The sequence below is a fragment of the Anopheles stephensi genome, chromosome 3 (assembly GCF_013141755.1).
Source record: "Anopheles stephensi strain Indian chromosome 3, UCI_ANSTEP_V1.0, whole genome shotgun sequence".
In the NCBI taxonomy this organism is placed as follows: Eukaryota; Metazoa; Arthropoda; class Insecta; order Diptera; family Culicidae; genus Anopheles; species Anopheles stephensi.
In genome coordinates this window covers 60594184-60613313 of record NC_050203.1, presented here as the reverse complement: position 1 = coordinate 60613313, position 19130 = coordinate 60594184, and the positions used below count along the sequence as shown (strand labels likewise).

General features: G+C 43.0%; 2 protein-coding genes across 3 annotated transcripts in view; one reads left to right on the top strand and one right to left on the bottom strand.

Moving 5' to 3' along the window:
- Nucleotides 1-19130, top strand: part of LOC118513548 (diencephalon/mesencephalon homeobox protein 1) — a 66476-nt gene that overhangs the window by 44710 nt on the left and 2636 nt on the right. For both annotated transcript variants that reach the window (XM_036059435.1, XM_036059434.1), the window contains one exon: nucleotides 15334-15458. In XM_036059435.1, the coding sequence (XP_035915328.1) occupies nucleotides 15334-15458 (125 nt within the window). The remainder of the gene's footprint in view (nucleotides 1-15333; nucleotides 15459-19130) is intronic.
- LOC118513549 (regucalcin-like) lies at nucleotides 1134-2828 on the bottom strand. The gene is made up of 5 exons (XM_036059436.1): nucleotides 2691-2828; nucleotides 2502-2609; nucleotides 1810-2235; nucleotides 1554-1692; nucleotides 1134-1457 (listed from the first exon to the last, which is right to left on the bottom strand). The coding sequence occupies exons 1-5, from the start codon at nucleotides 2743-2745 to the stop codon at nucleotides 1253-1255; spliced, it is 933 nt and encodes a 310-aa protein (XP_035915329.1). The 5' UTR covers nucleotides 2746-2828; the 3' UTR covers nucleotides 1134-1252.

Here is a 19130-nt window from a genome sequence, read left to right as displayed (position 1 = left end):
TTTTGTTTTCGGCTTTAAGATGGAAAGGGAGACGGTTTGCAATTGAAATTAGCATTTAGCATGCTGTTTGAGGGCAATCTGAGGATGCGCTAAGCGAAGGCACATTTGATTCCCAATTTTTCCAAACGCCCAAAGAACAGTGTCACACCCGTACCACGGCATGACGCACTAAGATATTACCCTAATGAACTTCTCTCGTACTCTCCGTCGGTCGGGCGCACGCTCCAGGATGACTTCCGGATATCCGAGCACTCGGGCGCACCATTCGGAACGCTCCATTTATTGCAACCAGTAACACGACAGCATACATTAGCATCAGTGTGAGATCGTTGAGGTTGTTTGCTGCTTTTTTACTGCTTTGAATCAGGGTGTTTTTTGCTGCAATTGTTTGTTTCTTAAATACATTAATCATTCTTGTCCTTTTTTTGCGAAGAACATACAAAAGACTTACAACAAGGTTTCTGCAAGACCCATTGTTGCAAGTACAGTGTTTTGCGTGTTTCATTGCCAACTCACAATGCCGACGAACCGTCCAACATTAGTGGCGAAATTAAAGTAACAAACGAAAAAACCCACCCGGTGGGCAGCACATCCGCAGGAAAACAAATACGTCCCTCAAATTCAGTCGGCAATTCAGCTTACCAAGCGTCGGACGCTATAAATCGCTGCGAGTGAAAGGAACCGCCCGCAGTTTCGGAAGTCATTAAACACACTTTTCGAATAATCCATAGCTCAACAACAGTGAACTGGTGGCGGAAGGTGACACTGTTGGAAGGATTTCGTGAGGAGCTAGTTTTTTGTTTAACCCATACTCTCCCTCGGGCTATCGTGGTCGGTGGTAATCGTTGGCTGATGAACGCCCGACATGGGATGCGTTGCGTTCCCTAAGCTTTCTAACGTAACCGATGTAACGGGCTATTTATTTACATGATTAACGTTTAACCGGCTCATAACGCGTGGTTAAGATGCCGGCGGCAATCATCCGGCAAGCGACCGCAACTGCGTGCCCAGCGTTCCACACGAATAACCCGGAGCCATTCCCGGGAGCGAAACCACATCCAAGCGTTGTTTTTACAAGGGGTCACAATGGCTCAATATGTTGCATTTTGATGGGGTGCTGTTTGCTCATCTGGTTCGATTATGAGGTTCAGTATAATGGTTTTATTTGTAATTATGCATTTTAACATTGTAAAGAACACCAGCCACTATTTGGCAATAATTTGTACACTCCACACTCGTCCCGGGGAGTAGTTTAGCTCAGATCCACTGGGTACATGGGCGTGCCCTTCACGCCGAGTCCCGTCACCGCAAACAGTGCACCGGCCGGTGCTGGTTGGGGCGTTTTAAACTCCTTGGCGGCCGTCGTCACGTACAGGATGTCCAGGTTGGGTCCACCGAACGCAGCCGAAGTTACCTGATCGCAGGGCAACTTAATCTCCAGCTCCACCTTACCCGTTCTGCGCAAGTTGGCAAAGATAGAGAAACGTTGTAAACATCGCACCAAGTCTCGTAAACAACGCTCCCCGAAGGTCATCCGGAACGATCATACGTACTTCGAGTTCACCTTGTAAACGGTGGATCCGCCAAACGTAGCGACGTACAGCGAACCGTTCGCATCGATGGTCATACCGTCCGGCACGAACGAAGGTTTCTCGCCATTGACGCGGAAATCAATAACAACACGCTCGCCGGCTGCCAACACAGTAAACAGAAGACAGACAGTGCAGACGACGCACGTAAAGAAGGGGTGTTAACTGGTGCGCAAAACCGCAGGTGATACGGACCAAAACAAAGTCAAAAACCACTTACATAGATCGCCATTTTCATCCACCTGGTACTCCTTCACGTCCAGATCACAGGAATCGATGTAGTAGAACAGGTTTCCCGTCTCATTCCAGCACAATCCGTTCGACACTCCGATCTGCTTCTTCAGCGTCACAAACTCACCGCGCTTGGCGTCGTACCGGTAGAAGGTGCCGAGGCGCATCTCGAAGATGTCACCCTTCGCCTCGAGACGCATGGTACCGCCGTAGAAGCGACCCTTGCTGTCCACCTTCGCATCGTTGAAACGGTTGTCCTCCATCGTAGGTTCAACCGAACCGACCGTACGGACGAAGGTGGCCTTCTCCGAACGGCCATCCCAGTCGACGAGTGTTACCTTGCGATCGGTGCCGATGATAAAGTGACGATCGTTACCCTTGACTGGGATGATAAACGAGATCACCGGGAAGCCATCTGGAAGCGAGAAAATACCAAAAGAAGGTCTTAACATCATTGGCTTTAGACTCTTCTGGACACTTCTGGAGCAGATTTCACAATAAGAAGAAAAAAATAGGGAAGTGACCTTTTGACATTGAGGTCCCGAGAAGAAGCGTTGCATAACACTCACTCCATGATGTAATATTCACAAATCTCCTTATCACAAAGCTGATTGTAGAACATACCACAAAGAATAGCACTTTGGGGATATTAAGTAATCACTTCTTCTTCTCGAAACTTACCGATGGTTGCGTTATATGTCTTGTTCTCAGCGTAATCGTAACGATGAATCGATCCTCCGTAGATATCATTGTAGTACAGGCTCTGCCGTTCCACATCCCAATGAGGTCCTGTTGTTGGTTGAAACAAAAAACAAAAAATCCACATTTATTAATCCACATCACTTAACTCACTGAAATCACAAATCACACCTTCTCCAAGCACGGACAGTGGTGACGGTAGCTGCTCAACCTTGTACGATGCCATTTTCTTCGGGTACGGGTTCTTGATGGTACGTCTTCCAACGGTTGCTACGATCGAATGAAACGCCAACCGGGGCCGAGTGCATACTTTTATACCGCCTTCCATTCCGTTTCCAGCCGTTACCTGCTTCGAGAAGCGTTACATTCGATGCGTTATCTTACCGGCCGGTTTCGAGCCAAATCTCGCATTATCAGTAACGCGCTCAAGATTCGGCGCTGGCGCTCTTATCACATGGATTGTGGCTGTTCAACCGTCACTTTAGGAAACTCATTAAAGGATGCGACTTATCGATCGAAAGCCCCGAGTGGCTTGGGAACTGTTGCTTTTGGGGTTTGCCATCGCCGGCCAAAAAGAGATAATGATGAGCTCAGGTTTGAAATTTGAACCCACAGAGCGGAGGTTTTTTTTCGTTGTTTCCACTTCTTGTCGTCATCTTTCATCGTACGACCGAACCTGATAGAAAACTCACTCACTGTCAAAATGATAGGATTACGTTGTCTGGGAGGATTTTTTCTTCCAAATTATTCATTCAGACCTCTACTGGCACAGGCACGGGTCGTAGACCGATAAGATGATGCACTGGGTTGCGTTACTTATCGGAGCGTTGTCGGTTGTCGCTTGTTGGTCGCTTCCGTTGCACATCGTAATCTTGGTAAGCGCAATTATTGCCATTGTAGCCGATTGCTTGAGCCTGTCTGATATGGGGTAATTAATTTGATTTTATTACCGCTAGTTTGTGTTCGTGTTTTTTTGTTTTACAGATGGGAAGCGCCATTAGCTGGTCAAGTTCAAGGTCTGAAGTAGAATCGGGTGTGAACTGATCAACAAAAAGGCACTTTTAAAAATGGAGTTTTGCATTGGTTCTTTTTTGCTTGCTGTTTGAGGGCGATGTACAGCGTTTTTCTGTGTCATACTGCACTTTGCAACAAGTAAAGATTGCACTCGATGTACCGTTTCCTCTCACAATTACACACAATTAGCGAAGCAATGACAAGCTAAGATCCTTAAAATAGAGATTGCATACAATCAGGCGTTTTAAATCTAATATAAATATCAATGGTAGGGCTCTTGAAGCGATAAACAATGGATTTGCCATACCCATGGCTACAGTAATAAACATTGAAGGAGCTACAGAATACAAATGAAGAGCTGTATACCTAAACTAAAGTAAATTGCAAAACGTAAGTCACTGGTTTATCAAGCTTTTCCCAGTAAAAAGGCTTCCATGTCATTACTGAAAAGAAAAAAAAAACAATAGGAGACAAACTCCGGTACTCAACAGTATTGAAGTACAATGTCTTTCGATCGTTGTGATCACTGTTGCTAGTTTAAACTATTCGGCTAAATGGTGAGAAATATCCCGGAGTAGATGAAAACTGTTGTACAAAACACTCTGTTCATATCTGATAGGAGGCATCGAAGCTGAGGCGATCACTCAAAATGAACAGACGTTAACGCTTGTGAAAAATATCAGGCTGAAACCCAACTCACCAGGGCCTGACTATCCCGATACGGGTTATGTAATGTCAAGGGGAAGCCAGTAAAGGCAGGCCAAAACCTCTTGGCGTTGTGTAACCAAACGAGAAGAGATAATACAGTTTCTCAGCTTATCAAAATTCTTTAAAAAAATGTAGAAATGGTGTGGATTGTAATCATCGTCATTCATTATATTTCAGACAGGTTGTTCGTTCTTCTATGGTTAATGATTAACCAGGACACATGTGTACACCATGAAGAGTTTATTTTTATTTTTTGAAAACACTCTCTTGTTGGCTTATTTTTATTTTTATTTTACATTTACCCCTGAAAGCGATTTTTTTATGAAACGTTACTGTTTACCACCGCGACCCAAGCGAATAATCCATTAGCCGTAATCAGTGTGTATAATCGTTACAACTATCCAAACATTATCATACCCTCGTCCGAAAACTTTTACCCACCCTGCCAGGGTCCCGTGCCTCTGCAAATCACATCATCGTACCGGCCCCGTTTGATGTTTAACTGATAATTGATTCCCTTTTTGCCATGCAAAAAGTAATCTGCCGTTATGCATAAACCATAAGCCCGGGACCTTCATTACAGAAAATCACGTTTGCTGGCAGGCAATCCGTTTTGAGTAAAGTGGTTCGGATTCAATTATCGGCGAGCTGCCGCCCGCTGACGATGTGGGCCGAGGACCGAGGACATTGGATGAAAATTATGTTTTCCAAACACACACAAACACAAACAGTTGAAAAAAACGAGATGATCTACCACGCCAGACCGTGATTAAAATGTACATCATCATGTATGGTGGGTTAACTTGCTACCCCAAAATGCAATAATTACCCTGTTCGGTATGCTAATTTATGCCCCCCTCACACATACATACACACAAGCCTTGTAAGCGTGCCACATTTGAATGTCCTTTTTTGCGTTATAAAGCGACTCTCCCGCTCACAAGCACTATTCATATCGGTCGCTTTATCTGATAACTTTACGTCCTACTCATTTGATTGTACCTTCCCTTCTCATCCTTCCTCAGAAGCTCGATGCCAGCCGTTGGGATGTGAGTGTGAGGGCGAAATAGCAAGAGAAAAAAACATGCAAAAAGTTGTGGCTTCAAATTTGAGGTTTTCTACCACAAAACACAGTCCCAGGAGAATGCACAAAAATAAGAAGGATTAGGACGTGAAGAAGATCTGTTTGGAGAAGCGGAGTTTTTCACGACTTCATATTTCCACACCACACACACACATACACTTCTCTCACTTCCTAGTCCTTTGCCCCTCATGCGGTTACCGCATTACATCGTGGATTGGTGTAAAAAGTGGAAATGAATAACGAAGCCATTTTCTTTATTTTATTTGCAAAAAGGCGCATCACCCCGGCCCGCTTTCCACATCGCTTGCTGCTCCAGACACTGAAGAGGCGCGTTTTGATGAAATAAAATTTTATCATCATCATATTTTATGAGGTATAATTTGCATTTTTCCTTGGCCCGAAGCCCCATTTCCTTTGGGCTCGAGCTGCTATCGTGCGGAATTATCGTGTCATGCAATGTGGGCCCCTCGTCACCGCACCCATGTTCTTCGTGAGTTGCAAGATGACTGACATTAAGCCTCTGGCCTGGCGATATCAACACCGGGAGTGTGTGTGTGTGTTGAACGTTGCCTGTTCTCGGGGACTCGTCAGTAGCCTCCGACGACTCACAACACACATTGCCAATTCTCACCGGGGATACCTTCTTGCTCTAGATTTAACTTGCGCGTACTACTGCTCCTTCCTCCTACCATGATCCCCCGGAACCGGAACCGGAGACGGTGGAAACTCGCGAGTGTCACAAACATCACTTTCGCGTCGTGAATTAGTAAATTGCGAAACATTACTACCAGGGGGGGCCTACGGTTCCGTTCTTTATTTTTGCACTCCACACATTTGCTGCCATTCTTTGGCTGAGACGATCCGGTGGGTGTTAGAGTCAAGATCCAGTTTTCAACTCGGGTTTGAGGTGAGCTGCGTGAAGTGAAAGCGCAAAAACCTACACCGTACACGATGCGCCCGACAATCATGCATTTTTGATTACCAAAATGAAATAAAATTCAGTTTAGCCCATTTTAATGCACTTCGCGACTGCGGGACGGTGTCCGGGTGGGTGAGGTTAATTTTTCTTTCCACCATACTGAGGGCGGTAAAAGCAGCTAAGACAGGGAGAGAGGCAGTGAGTGAGTGAGGCAGGTGGGAGGTGAAATTATGACTGCAGAAACATTTCGAGGCTAAGTGGATTTTGGCCAATAAAACCTGGTAATCCAAGCCGAGACGGTACACGGAAAGATCGCATTTTTATTTTATCTCATCTCGTCTTTTAGGGCGTGTGTTCTTGTGCGGTTTTTTGGCTAATGCATATTCAAACATTCTGCGCGAAGCAGATTAGAATGAGGTAGTTGTACGGCAACTAAATAACTTGCCTTTGGACATGTTAATGGTAGTGCATTTTGTGCTGAAATTGGATGAACAACATGATAGAAATAATTTAGATTAAATAACGAGAAGGAGATTTTTTCTGAAGCATTCTATTAATGTATAAAAATGGAATTTTATTAATATTTTCATTGAGCAATTGAAGACATGCAGAAAATATTTTTTACTTTTCTTCCATAAGAATGGTCTGACCTTATTGTGTGCGGCAAATATTGTCTGCGTTACATAAATCAGATCTGCAATATTTAGAGACCTGAACCTGGGCAAGGAAACACATACAACTTTTTTATTATTCCAAAAGAATGGCCTTGCTCACAGATGAATTCTTGCATCAAATACCTTAATAGCAACAAGGATCGAGGAACAAATGGCAAAGGTGTTGTCCTTAACTATTTTTTAAGTTGATCAATTGTCAAATGAAAATCTACTACAAATGCTATTTCGTTAAACGAATCGTTTTTCATGAGACTTTTACTAGTTCTGTATGAAGCTTATTATACTCTCTTAGTCCTATTAGTCCTCACTACGAGGGAACGGTCCAGATGGGAATTGAACCTCGGTCCCGCCGTTGTAAGACCGGCGCCTTTGTCGAATCTACCACAAGGTCACCCTTACTACTCTCTACAACATTTTTTAAAAATTACTTTAGATTATTATATTTCATACCAATTGTGAACAGTAATGAAAAACTTAACTTATTCGTCGCTATTATGCAAGGTTCATCAGGATTCTTGGCTTATATTCTGTAGACTGTTTTGTTAGTTTAAATAGGAATAGTTTGATATATTTCCGCCCGGGTGAGGACTGACAATCAAACTACGTGGTATCGTTAACTTTAGTGAGCCAGAAATGGCCAGCATGACCTAAGATCATCGTTTGGCCAAGGAAGAGGAAAAAGTTTCAAATATTTTTTGCCTAAATCTTGATACGTATTTTAATAGAAAATATTATAATAACATGAAAAAGTCATAAAAAGAAATAAAAAATTTCTAAATCAATACAGCCCTGTCGTAATATCAGATAGATAACAGCTATATTTGTTTAATTAGTATAAATGTTTTTTTGGAGAAGGAAATCTCTCCAGCTCAGTGTGAATTGTACTGTATTTTATAAGTTGGTAATGTCATGCAATTAGTGCAGACCATTCTCAACAGATAAAAAGAGTGTTATTTTTGTCGTTTATATAAAGAACAACAACTTAAATAATACTTTTTTATAGGCCGAGATTTCTGATGACATTGAGTAAAAAGGTAGAAAAAAAAAGTTTATTTATGACAACATTTTCTTCTGTCTAAAGAAGCTTTCCACAAAGAGGATAGATTTTACTTAAGAAAACCTAATACAATAAAAAATCAGAATAGTATATCAAACATTCATCCATCGACAAAAAAAAGGTTCTTATGCACACCAAACAGTCCAAACACCAGAGCTCCAACCTACCAGCTCGAGTTGTCCTCAACCCGAAGAAAACACCGAATGAGGTCATGAATAAAGAATTAAATCATATTTTTTGCATCAAAAGCTCGGATGACATCCGCACCGAGCGTAAAGTACAAAAATCGAATCACAAAACCGAACCGAACAAAAGGGCGTTCGGGGAATGGGATTGTACGGTGAAAAACCAAAAAGAAGAAAGCAAAATCTGCACACATACAAACAAACACACATACCAATAGCGAAAAAATGCGTTGTTGTTCTTTTGTCACCGACCTTTCGAACTGGTATGGGTGTGATGCCGTACCGTCCGTAAGTGGGAAAATATAAATATTAGGCACACTACAAGCGTACGCCATCGTGGAAATCGCGTGGAACTAGAAGCAGGGAAAATTCCGTCCCCCGAAATGAAGTGGGCGGAGTTGATTGTGCTCGATTTCTTCGCACAAAAAAAAGGGGAAACAAAGGGATACGCCGTTGTTTACGTCCTTTCGAAACGAATCGCTTGGCAGTGCAAAAGCGGCCAGAAAAAAGGTGCTGATGAAGAAGGGGTCGACAGACGGAAAAAAAACTCCCGTATGTGTGTGTTTGTAAAAACGGTTAAGAATATGCACGAAAGGCACGAAAATAACAAAACGTAAAAGTGAGTGTGTACTCTGGCCGAAGAAGCACGGTGAGCTAACCTTTTTGCACCGCGCACAATGTCTTATGAATGTTGCAGTGGAGTAGCGAAACGAGCGTCACGGGCCAAGAAAAACAAGCGGGCGGAATAAAATTATAATCCGAATGAATACATTTTTATCATTTTGTGATTACCTTCTTGTTTACCGTTTCACCCTGCACAAATGTCTTTTCCGATGGTTGCATGGAGAAAGAAACACAGCAATACATAATTCTGGCTCCTGCCATCTCTGCACAAGGACCTACCCAACCGGTGTCAAAACCTCTTGACGATTCAGAACGAAAATAAAAATACTACCGCTCTACACGAAGGTCCGCAAACCGGGGCAGGAGCAGATTAGGAAGGTTTAAAATGAAATAAAATCGAGAGCAGCGGACGTACGCGGAAACCGGGTACCGACCAAAACTGAACATTTTTGCTCTTAAATATTGCATCAAGCATAATTTGCTAAAACGATATTCAAACGAAGTAGCGCCGTACAATCGCACAAAGATGGTGCAAAAGCGGCTAAAGAAAGGAAGTAAAAGAAATGGAACGGAATTATGATTTCGTTTCAGTTAGAATGCTTCGCACGAGCACAGGACGGTTTTGGAGCAATTTTTAACGATACCGGAACGAGGAAGTTTACCGGGGTGAAATGGAGTTAACAAAAAGTACACGCTTGGAAGGAATATAATTTTCTGCTGTTATTTTCTATGAAAATGGTGGGATTTTTCTTGAGAAAAGTGCTTAACATTGAAAATGAAGATCATTTAAGATATCGTGGAAAGGGCATTAAAGCGAATGAGGTGAATTATTCAAATTAAACATGCTCATTTTTTTGTACTCTGGCTTAGCCTTTTAAATTATTAGCAACGTTATATACATTTTCACCAAGTCGAACCTGTGGATTAGTGTATTCTGTTCCTTTTAGCATTTCAAGACTTGTTATTAAATCTTAAGACTTAAATAAGACTTCTTCTTCTTCTTTGGCACCATTACCTCTATCCGCTTGTCATTTCTAGCTGCCTGTGACTTGATTCTACAAGCAGCTTAATAGTAGGTCCTGCGTACGGAGAGGTGGTCTAGATGGAATTTGATTCCCGGTATTGTCGAGTGAAGACCGGTGTCGCAAACTTCTTGGCCGCTAGACTGCTTCTAATAAGACTAAGCTATACTAAATAATTAGTTTGGACTAACTACGCTTAAACCCATAGCTATAAATGTAAGAAACTATTGCTTTTTTAAGCGAATTCTAATCGAATAACTAAATGTCAAAGAAAACTTAAAACATGTAGGGAAAACACGACCACAATACCATGTATAGTCATCGAAACAACGCGTGGTCTGACGGACTCATCTACGGCATTACTCCATTTCCATTTAGGCCCACTATACTATGTCTCCTCTGTTCTGTTGGACTGAAAAAGCATAGTAGGCAATAGAGAGCCCATCGAACAACTCATATTATCCTTCCACATGTTAAGAGTTCAAATTTGCATCTGAGTCATTTTGGCCAGATCCCAGCCTTTCAGGCGGACTCATCTACGCCATAACTCCTTTTCAATTGAAGCCCACTACGTCTTCTCATTTCTGTCGGACTGAAAAGACTTTATAGGCAATAGAGACATCATCGTATATGCCATATTGCTCTCCCACTCGTTAAGAGTTTAAATGTGCTTCTGAACATTTTTCTCCAGAACAAGGGTAAGACGAATTCGTTAGCCTTGGCCCGAGCTCATGCCCAATAGCCAGGAAAAATACAGGGACTATGAATGATCTCAGTGATTTGTGAGTTCAAAATATGTTCGGCGTTAATTTTAATATTGTGTTCCTGCTAGAAAGGGAAGCGTCAAACCAGTGAAGTTCATGTATACCAGGATCTTAATTGATTTATAGGAGATGGTTTCGTAGTTTTCACCTCCGAATCTCGGATAGTTCTATCTTCCGCCATCTCAAAGAGAAGACCGGCAAGTCCACCACTCTTTCATAGGCCTTTGATGGTAGCAATTAACTTTAAGAGTTTTCCATCCTCCTTTACCTGACTTGTTGGTATTCTATTAACACCTAATAAGTTTTACCCGACTTTTTCTATTAAAACCAATAAAGAAAAGGTAGAAATGAACCACCAGTGACTATTACTAGCATAAATGTAATTTTCTGTAATTTAATGATTCATTCAATAGAGCACAAGCTGACTTAAAATGTCGTTGAAAAAAGAACATGTAAAAATGATTATTAAGTATAATTTTTCATACAACATCTACTGATAGATTTATTTTAAATCATTCTTTTGTGATAAATCTTTATGGTCTGTTTCGATGCTACAAAACTTATTCTCAATGTCAAATTGTAGATTAAGATAAATCATACACCCAGCACAAGCCATATGCTGGTTCGATTGAAAAGTAATTCCATTCGATTGATTTCGTATGATCGATGGCACATCATTCATTCACCTCTTTTATGAGCTGAACAGAATAAGTCAAGGGTAGCAAACCATCGTGTCGTGTCGTGCTTGTAACAGCCATCGTTCACGTGTACTCAAGATGGGCTTCAATGAAAACCCAAACCCAAAGACAATACAGATGCTCGTTAAAGGACGCACCATCACGTCATCATCGGATTTGTACACGCTGCAGAATCCAGCACCCCAGAAAGCCGAACCGACGGCGTACGGACTTACGATTATTCCAAGTGATTCGTAAATTAAATTGTATACACATTTATTCAAATCAATTCGATAGCAGCGCTGCAGAAGGAAGCGATCCCTTCACTGCACCGCTCATCAGCCCCATCAGCATCGCATCAAAACCAACTGTCACGCATCAGAAGTAGTTTGCGTGCTATGCTTTCGAGTTCTCGATGGCTGTTGTGCTGCTGCTGCTCACTTGTGGCTGATTGGCTCAAGATGTGTTCCCCAGTTCAAACCGTGACGGTAGTACACAGGCGGCCTAAAGTCGGCCACTCGGCCTCGGCGCGAGAATGGTTTTGAATGCATTAATTAATCTTAATTATGACTAATAAAATTTGTTCATCATCCGAATTAGACCGATACACCACCCTGCAGGCCCACCAGTTTGGTGGTGGTGGTGATGGGACTAAGCGAACCTTTCCCCGTTTTGTCTACGTGCACCTAGAGCACCCACTATGTGCCTGGTGAGGGAGGTCCTTTTCGGGAAGAGCTCGCCCAGCAGATCGAACAATCAAACGGGGCTGACGGGTGTGAATGAGCGATTCGCGAGCCTGCATCTAGCTCACGGCAGACGAGCGAAACAGCCTCCAATTGAGCGATTCGTGGGTTGACAGATCAATTAGCAAGCGTGGTGAAGCTGCCCGGGTCCGAAGTATTAATTGGCGTTAATTAATTTATTTTCATCTGCGTTTGTTTTGCATAAGTGCTCAATTCGATTGACTCGAGCTCGGTTGCCGAGTTGTCGTCAAGAGGCATGACACGCGGATGTTGTGTAAATATATCCAGGCAAAGGCATTAGCGGTTGTCACTTGAAGGCTTCGTTAAAAAAGCTGATCACTATTCAAGACTCAAAGAGGGGATATTCTTATTCAAATTCTTTAGCCAATCTTTTTATTTGTTCGACTTCAATGTGTTATGGTCTAGAGATTAGCCCTCCAGAACCAGGCAAATAGACAAGAGCAGTTAAAGATGTTTTATACTTTAGAATGAAACTGTAACATCTGGAGGAGATGTTTCACATAGGTACAGTAGAACTCCTGAAGGCCAAACAGCCCCCTTGAAAAAGAAAATTCGTTCAATAATTTTTTGTAGCTCCCTCCTATCTTCTGTAGGTTATCGTTAATAATCTACAATGGGGATGATTGCTGTAAAATAACCTAAATCATCCCAATGAACAAAATAAAGTTTACGACCCCTGTTTAAAACCCTAAAAAAGTAGAACCTTCAACATATTAAAAAACAATTGATATCCTCTAACCCAATTAAACTTCCCGGCAAAGATTCAATCATCGCTCGCAAGGCAGCTTTCAAACCCATCACGGAGCATTTTCTTAAATCCTTGCTGAAGAAAAAGGCCGCCCTAAATGAAAGTGCGAAAGGTTTACCGCCTTATTTGATTAATTATTTAACGGATTATACACGCGTTTGATGTGTGCAGCAAACACTGCTTTCCAATTTCCATCTCCCAAAGCCCCAACCATGTTGCTCAGGATCTCAGGATCAATCGACCATTTTGCTTGTGCTCTTTCCGTAATGAAAATCGGAGCTTACCCTTTCGGATCCTTTGGAGCGGCACCAAGACGGCACGAAACGCAGCGCATGTGCCTGAGTGTGTGTGTATGTAGCTTTATTGAATTAATAATTTTCCTGCACGAAAACACAAGAAAGTTAAGGTTTGATTTTCCGTTTGATTATTTACAACGGCAGGAACGTTACGGTGGGAAAGGGTTCAAAGAGCTACCTCGGCGTGAAACGTCAAGTAAGGGAACGATTCAGAGAAATATCGAGATTTGCCTACGGAACCCATCGCAGCTACGTGAGCTCACCATCGGATTACGAAACCCTCCTAACGGTAGACGAAAGGAGCTATGCGGCCAAAGGACCGGCTGCGCATTACAAGCAGCCGCCATAGGAGCTCTTATGCTAAAACATGTTTTAGCTAATTTGATTTCCCCGTACGCCCTCTCCACTCCGAGTCCACCATCTTTGACAACCCCCCCCCCCCTCCCTCGGGCCACAAATGGAATCCGGGAATGCGGAAAATCGGATCCAACACTTTACCGGATCCAAGGTCCCGTACGCTTCTTACTCCTTACAGCTGGAGGATTGAACTTATCCCTCTTGATTACACAAACCCATTAGGCGAGTGTCCATTTTCTTCAGCACGGCAAGCTGCTGAAGCTGCTCAAGTCATCCGGCAAACCACCGCACCATGCAACCCCATGGAAAAGGAGGATTTAAAATGCAATTAACCAAATCACCGAGAGCTGACCAGGATTACTGAAATATTGATGAGTTGTTCTCGGATGTTCCCGATCGGACACGTTCGAACCGTTCGAACCGGCCGAGACAGATTCCGTCAGCACAGCGAGCGTGCAAACCGGCTGGACACAAGTCTGACCAGCCCGTGCTCTGGCTACCACCGTTCGATAAATCGTATTTAGCAGGTGATGAAATTAGCACCTCAGCAAAGGGCGTCAGTGTGTGCCCGGGTGTGTGTGTGTGTGTTGTGCCATTTAATTAAGGATCGCTTCCACACATGCTAATTAGATTTTGACTTTGTGTTTTTGGTAATGAAGAGCCTTTTCCTTCTAAGGTGTTGCTCTCGAACACCCCATGACACTCTCCAATTTTTGTACAGAGAAAAAGTAAAAAGAAGCTAATACCTTTCACCATGATAAAAATTGGAGATAATTTAATTTAAAACATAAAATCATAACTTGGTGGCACGAAATGCTACAGCGTTTCATCTCAAACGTAATTAAAATACGCTTCGTCACTTCCGGTTCCGAATCATCCATTCATCCAGCGCGGGAAAATTAGCAACACGAGCATACTCATAGCTCACCTTTTCAACCCCATGCTTTTCGTGCTCGCTCGCCCTGTTTGAGATAAGAATTAGCAAATTAAACAGCGTAAATTACATCAAAAAGCTTGAGCAGCAGCATCAAAAGCTGCTAGTAGCCAGCCAGCAGCAAGCCCACCGTTCAACCGGGTGCAGTGCAAAATCACGAAACCAAACACTAATATTTCCACAGAAGATTAAACTGCTCGCCATGTTACACGCCATGAACCTCCTTCATCCCCACGCGCGCGCGCGTGTGTGTGTGTGGTTCATTTAATTTGAATTTGAATTTCAAAAGAATATCAAACGCTCCGTTTTCCCCTGTTTTGCCAATGGTGGCAGGCAACCCCAACAGCAGCTATCGCTCCTACTTTTGCCCACAGCTTGTTCATCAACTCAGTACGAGGAGGAGTATTCGAATGGAGGTTTCCCGTATTGTACGTGTGTATGTGTGCCCTAATGCCACACCGAAGTTGATTACAAATTCCTCGAAATAATCTTCAACCGAGCAGTTGAACGTCGGGCAACAAGATTGAAGGATGTTCTCTCTTCTCATCAGACAGCAAATTTCCATTTTCCATCCGTCCCGTCCCAGGTGCCTCCTTACATTTGGCTCCGTCCCACTTTTTACCAAAACCAAGTTAATGGCGTTTTGAGGGGGAGGGGAGGGAGCAAAAGTTCGATCCAACCTGGCCGGGAAAGTAACGCAATAAGGGGCGTCAGTGAAACGGTATGCTGCGCCGCCGGGGGAGAAAGAAGTTAATTCGATAATTGGAGATAGATTAGCGCTAATGAAATATGATCAAGCCGGCCCCGCGAGCAGGAACTAAAAAGGCCCCTCCTGAAAGGTTAAAGATCAAGACGATGCTTTTCCGCGAGAATCGACTTTAGTTTGCCAGCTCGGTAATTGTTTGCTGAATGTTAGAAAAAATATGTGTCATAATCAATTATTCTTCAACTAAATCGTCTGTTTATCTGGGCGTGTTTCATTTACAGCAATGGTGGATTCCGACCGGTACTGGATAATGGACAGCCGAGGACTACGCCACCGTTGTTCTTGCCACCGCATCTTGCTTCGCTCAGCTCCCAGTTTAATCCACCACTGTTTCCCAGCCTGAAAGGTAGGTAAAATTATCGAGCCTTTACCAAGTAAGTTATATTTATAGCATTTCTGTGTAAAGTGATCATGTTGTGTGAATGAGTGATCCATCCGTCACAAGCACTGGCTATTGCTGATTATTATTGCAGTTTACATATAGCATAGACGTCATCTAATCTCTGATGAATTTTAGGAAACGACTTAATGGAGTTGAAGAATGCCTTGAGGAATTGCCTTGTCTAGGAATATGGCATCGGAAATGGTGTTGGACCTATATTAATTTTTTTATGTCGTAAATCTGAGCTACAAATAGAGCACAATCCACATTTGTTTGGAGTCGTTTCCTTCTCCAACCCGTGAAAGGGCACCTCAACCCGGGTGAACTCGGACAATGCTATGAGCTAATAAAGCTGTAAGAAAATATATAAAAGATATTTACATTACCTTAACACCTTATCACCACGAAATGACACCTTATCCCGGATGAGATCAAGGTCAATTCGTTGATTGTTTCGATATCTAAAATCCTTGTCTTATCTAAGATTTTAATTATGCGAGGACTACATATCCCAATGTGGTTGAGAGCATCCGTTACTGGTGCCTGGAGTAGGAGTCATGCAAATCTAGGTCGAGGGCGTTTAACACTCTTCATTCATTTGGCTGGCTTGTCTGGATTTGTCTCAAATAGAAAGTCAAAAAAAGGGAAAATTTTCCTCATTACGAATTGAGGGAGAGATTCGCATTCCCCATGAAGTTCGAAATTGGAATATTTGACCACTCTATTATGCCTTAAACTGCGTCCCGCAAGGTAGGTCTCAAGCAGCTTGCTCAAGATTATCCATGACTTGTTGACTAGTCCTATATGCTGGATATGGGCACGCCCAATACACAATAATTGAACCTATAACCTATCGGTTATAGCGCATCAATAAGTGCAGTAAAGCATAATACATGGCCGGCATGAAGCTCGCTGATCGAAGAAAAAGAAGAAGCGTAGTTAATATTGGACTGAACGCCCGATCTCTCGCTGTACCGAGGGTCGAAGGCTTAAAGGACAGTATAGGGAGAGATTGAATTCAAACACTTTTAGAGCTCTTCTGTATCCCATACTCCAAGACCGGGCCAAGTAGAATGACTGTAAGCCATGTAGATGTTCGTGTGCTAAGATGAGCCTATCGAAAATCCTTCCAAAATTTCTCTTTTTCTTCATAAAGCTAATTTTTTGCAAAGTCTTATTTTTAGTGCTTGTTTTACAAAAAAAATCCTGCGTTAATTTGCCTTTCTAATTTTAAAACATCCCACAATAAACTTTTTTATGATTTTCCTACGTTTTTATTTCAAATAATAGTTTTTTACCCATTAAAATAACGTTCCATAAACTTTGCTGGAGTAAATTTTAAACCTAATAAAGTTAAGTTTCTCATTACCCGTCGTTCATTTCATAATCCTAATGAAACCACCGGGAAAGCTCTTAGCGATGTGCCATGCGCCGAGACGAGGCCATCACCCTGCCACCATAACTTATGTGCTCCGGGTTCCATCTTCTCATAATCTCCCACCTCCCAGCAGGAACGTAAACCAAAAAGACGCTCGCTTACCTCACCAAAGAAACCGCCACATTCCCTCCGTTACAGGGTGCCTCGGTGCCTTGGCGCACCGTCCAAAGTGATGCTAATTAATTATTCACTTGTGCACAATATTGATAATTTAAACAGCATCAAATTACACTTTAACGGCATGATTATGCTCCTCGAAAACATTCCGGACGGCACCGGAACGACTGGGACACGAATCTCTTTTTCCAAGCCAAGGGGACTCGCCGTTTGGGTACGAAGGGAAATTTAATAAACGAAAAGCGAAGGCAATCATGCTGCACCTGCGGATCACCCCGAGACACGCGCCTGTATTTCGGGTGCCCTTTTTCGGTCCGAAAACATTACCGAGGTGTTGCAGGAAAAGCCACAAGACGTTCCTCCGGTCTGTCCGATGGCTCGACTTTCGCTTGACTCGTCTTAGTCTTGTGAGATGACGCCGTCGTCTGTTCAGGATAGTGCTAATAGTTCAAAGGAACACCATGCAACGCGTAGCAATGAGCCAAACGGTTTCCTTTCCCCATTTTCGGAATGTCCTTGGGGGTAGTGAGTCGGTACACTAACCCGGGGAGGTGGGAGTAGTAGTTCGGCTAAGAAGATTAGTGAGCACCACACCACTCCGGCAGATGAAACCGCGCTTGATTGAAGTGCATCGGAACCAAACTTCCGAGCAGCCCGAAGAAGACGGAAGCATTTGCACAGCGTCATGTTCACTCTAGCTACACCCATAGCTTACACCCGGGTGCCTTGGCGCTGGATGAATTATTCATCCAAAACGCAACCTAGCACACCTTGTCTTATTGGTTGGTTCGTTGCTTTAGCCACGAAGTGCGCTTGCTGTTCTGCCACGGAAGCTAAACTATTTCAGCCAAAACGGAACACTCACACACATCCCTCATCGCTGCCGGGGGATGATGGTTGACAGGGTACGAAATGTTCCTTCCAAAAAGGAACATGCTTTCCTCACCCAAGTCAAGCGAATGCTCCATCATTCCATCACATTTCACCGCAAAACCGTCTTCACGCAGCTGCTGATGAAGATGATGTAAAACAATTTGCTCGCGTACATTAAAATATAATTCTGATTCACCCGCGGAAAAGATTTATGCTCGCGATACTTGAATTAGTCAGGTGTAGCAAGCTGGGCGGGGAAGCGTTCGGTAGCAGGAAAGTGTTTGCCTTTACATGAGGGGTTCTTGCAGGTGATCCATTGCATGTGCTGCGGTCGATGAAATCCATCAATGTTGATTAGATATTCTGTACAATCAGGTTTAGCAGTAATCATGATAAAATGACGCGATGGATTTTTGTGTAGGGTAAATTTTGTAATATGCTACCCATGATCATCGTTTTTTCGAAATTTCATTCCTTAGTTTCAACAATTTGTATTATTTAAAATACCAAGAAACTTTATAAAAACAATATGATACCATACATACCAGTTGGCAAATTGTTGTTAAAAAATTGATAAAAACAACGAGTATTAAATATTGAATTAGCTTCCCCTAATTAATATTATCCATAAACCATTCCTTCTAGGTAGGCAAATAGACATAAAAAGGAATCCCTTGCCGTTGAAGCTGCTGAAACAAGCAGCATCATTTTGAAGTTCCAAAATGTACCGATTCATGAAAGATTTACTTGCATAACAACTTTGCCAAATGACGATCAAAGCGTAACGATGGGGTTCTTTCACCCCTTGGATCGCCTGTTGTCAACAAACCAGACGCTTGCCGTCGCTCGCATCTTAGCCCCACCCCTCGAACTGAAGCCATCCACCACAGGCACGTTATCCACGTTCAGGGTGGTTATTTACTTATCGCTTCCGCCTAACCTTTGCCGCAAACAAAAGCCCGCACACATCCGGGCCGGCAGAGGCAGCAACAGCGATGGTAACAGCTTTCGCTTCAGCCGGAATCGCCTTTTAATTCGTTTACAAGCGTCAATATCAAGTTAAAACACCCGTAAAAATAAATTTAAATTTCATTACATCCCACACCGCACCGTACAAGGTGGAAGGCAGCTGGGTGTAAAACAGCGACAGAAGAAAAAAAATCAACACAGAACCAGCCCTACACAAAGGCGGTTCTAGCGCAAGGCTC